Source organism: Herpailurus yagouaroundi, unplaced genomic scaffold (genome assembly GCF_014898765.1).
Source record: "Herpailurus yagouaroundi ecotype Mexico unplaced genomic scaffold, PumYag 161, whole genome shotgun sequence".
NCBI lineage: Eukaryota > Metazoa > Chordata > Mammalia > Carnivora > Felidae > Herpailurus > Herpailurus yagouaroundi.
The window spans coordinates 12,058,501-12,061,404 of record NW_024412402.1 but is presented as its reverse complement, the minus strand read 5'-3'; the positions used below and the strand labels follow the sequence as shown (position 1 = coordinate 12,061,404).

The window sequence follows — 2,904 nt, the reverse complement described above, 5'->3', positions numbered from 1 at the left end:
CTGACTCTGGGTCTGTCATTCAACCTCTCTGGGTCCAGGCTCAGCACGGAGGGCCCATGCTGCACTGTGATGTGGGCAACGATCACGAAAGCTAGCGGCTTCCATTTCTTGAGCGCTTAGCACGGGAGCCGACGCATAGTGGGCACTTCACGTGGATTACCTGTTTACTTCCCATGATAGCCACGGGATTGGTGCCGTTATCACCCCCATTTTACAGATGAAGAAACGAAGGCCTGCAGAGATCAAGTCCCCTGCCCAGGGTTAAACCGTATCGATCTCATTTCAGTCTGGACTGTCTCCTAAAGGTGAGAAAATGGCAAACATTGCCATTCCTAAGTGGACTGGGGTGTTTGGTACACAAAACAAAGGAAACACAACGTTCAAGACTTCTTCCCACGGGAAAAATTGTTATGTCTACATAGAACCTTGTGTAAATCTGCCAAAGGCTATGGGGCACAAGGCCTTGAGGACTGAGAGGGCCACAGAAGGATCCGCATAGAAAAGCTGCTCTGGCCAATGTAGACAGCAACTTGGGTGGGGGAAAGGCTATGATGCCCCGCCCCGGGCTAAATGAGAAACCCGGAGCTGGAGAGCCCTTAGAGAGCGGGTTCCCTTTCTGCGCCTTCCGCCCCCAATTCCAGTCCTTGCTGGTGAATTAGGAGATGCCAGGGCGGGTGTGAAATGCCGGGTTCTGGGTCAGAAGCTAACCTGAAAAGCAGACTCTGGACTAGAGTCAAACCTGGGTGGAGGTTTGAACCACTGCGGGGATCAAAATGGGGCCCTTGCCATCAGCTCCAAGTGGCTTCTTCAACTGGGCAGTCAGCCCCCTACTAAACTCTCAGCTCCAGACCCCAGTTCCGCACCCCACTGCCACTGGGGCACTCCCCTCTCCTGGCCCACAGGGTAGAGTAATAAAAGAGTTTATGCTGCAGCCAGAGGCTATAAAAGCTCAGCCCTACCCGTTGTGTCTCTCACTGATGTCCTAGCCACAGCCTCAGCCGCTGGAGAGGTCCCAGGAATAGGGAAGCCTCTCCCCAGGGTTCCAGCTACCATAAAACAGTCGGCATTGGGCAGGAAGGTTAGGAGACTCTTGTCCTGGCCGGAGGGGCACTCTCAAGTACAAAGGGCTTCAGTGGAAGGTTAGAGGGGAAGATGAGACCACCGCCCCCTGAGGGGTCTGGCTACTCTGGGATTTCCCAGGAAAAGAAAGCATTTGACAAAATTTCCCCTGGAGTTTAGGTGTGGGGAGGCAGGAGGTATTCTGGCCCCGCCAGCTTCCTTCTCCCCACACACAAACCCACCTGCCTCTACCTGAATGTGAGAACCTAGCTTGGGCCTACTGAGTATGGAAGGGCCACAAAGTCTTCCCAGCTGGGATGACTGCCCACACCCCACGGTCCACCTACGTCCCATGTCAGTGACAACTCAGTAGTTTTGGGACAGGTAGGCAGTCAAGCCCTATCTCCGCTGTCCACTGGATCCCCTCACCATGCTTATCTATGGCAGTTTTGCTGGGTCCCTAGCTGCCTCCCCAAGTTCTGCCCCTTTCCTCTCAAGCTCCCACTCGCTAAGAGGGAGGAGAGAGAGATGGCTTGGGCGAGGCTCTATAGCCCTGAACTTCTCCAGCTGCCCAGCTATCTAACTGGCCTCACCTCTCCACTTCCCCAGAGACGGGGCCTCCTTTTATCAGAAGAGGGGCTGGTGTGTGCATGTTCGTGCGTGTGTGTGTGTGTGTGTGTGTGTGTGTGTGTGTATCAGGAGACTCCTTTCAAGTACCTACTCCTCACCCACCCTCTTTCCTTCCAGAATTCCTGCTGCTGGGTCACCGTTAGTCACTCACTGTCCTTCCGGGCCCATTTACTGATAACCCCCCAGTTCCTCCAGTCTCCCCCCAACCCCAACAACCTTGGGGGCCACGTCCACCTTCTGGTTCCTTACACATACTGAATAGGGGCTGGTTTCTGCCCCCTTCCTGCAATCTGGGTCAAAACATGGAGGTTGGCCAGCCATCCTGCCAGGCGCGGTAAGGGGTGGCAACTCTCCCAGAGTGCGGGGACCTCACGTAGGGCCTCTCCCCAGGTTCTCCTTCTTCAAGCTTCCCAGCCTTCCAGACCCAGGAGCAGAGGTAGCTTCTCCTCGGTCCCGGAGGGACAAGGGACAATCAGCTCTTACCTCCCAGCCTCCCTCCCGCCATGCCTCCGGCCTAGAACGGTGCAACACGAGAGTTGGTTCATAGACTCCAAGATGTCAGAGCTGAGGGGCCTGGAGCCACCTCACCGACCTGTGCAGAGGTGAAAAACGAGGCCCAGAGAAGGAAAGGGACTTGCCCAACATCACACAGCAAGAACCCAGGACCTCTGATTGCCAGCCCAGGACTTTCTCCTCTAGAGCACAGGGAAATGACTCCAAGAAGGGAGTCAACTCTTTTGAAGGAGAGTCCGCACCTGGAGGGCTCTGGGAGAGCTGGAAGAGAAGTGGGCAGAAGGCTGGGAGTCAGGGAAAGAGAAGGGGCCTGGGCACCCAGAGCAAGGGGGTGAAGGGCTGGAGGGCCGGCGGAGGACTTCCTCCAGCAGAATGAAGGGGCCGGATCTGGGCGCCGGGGACCCCGACGACCCCGGCTCAGTCTCTCCCTCTCCTGGCCCGCCTTCCACCTGCAGGCCTCAGTGCGACCGGGGACCCCGGGGCGCCCGGGCTCCCACGTCCCTCCAGGCGAGCGACGGTGCCTCACCTTCTTGAAGTCGGCGGTGAAGGAGACGAGGGTGCCGTCGGGCTTGCGCAGCTCGAGGCTGATGCTGTCCGCGTCGCTGTCCGCCTGCAGGCTCTCCTCGGTGACCTGGCCGTCGGGCAGCCGCACGCGGACCCGCAGCTCGGCCGGCGCGCCCGGCCCCGCGCCCACGCCGCGCG

General features: G+C 58.1%; 1 protein-coding gene and 1 long non-coding RNA gene across 2 annotated transcripts in view; both read right to left on the bottom strand.

Moving 5' to 3' along the window:
• Positions 1 to 2,714, bottom strand: part of LOC121035533 (uncharacterized) — a 3,924-nt gene extending 1,210 nt beyond the window's left edge. The window contains exon 1 of the long non-coding RNA XR_005792939.1: positions 161 to 2,714. This is a non-coding gene — a long non-coding RNA (uncharacterized LOC121035533). The remainder of the gene's footprint in view (positions 1 to 160) is intronic.
• OAF (out at first homolog) overlaps positions 1 to 2,904 on the bottom strand; it is a 17,876-nt gene that overhangs the window by 14,139 nt on the left and 833 nt on the right. Inside the window, exon 2 of the mRNA XM_040482841.1 lies at positions 2,729 to 2,899. Within this exon, the coding sequence (XP_040338775.1) occupies positions 2,729 to 2,899 (171 nt within the window). The remainder of the gene's footprint in view (positions 1 to 2,728; positions 2,900 to 2,904) is intronic.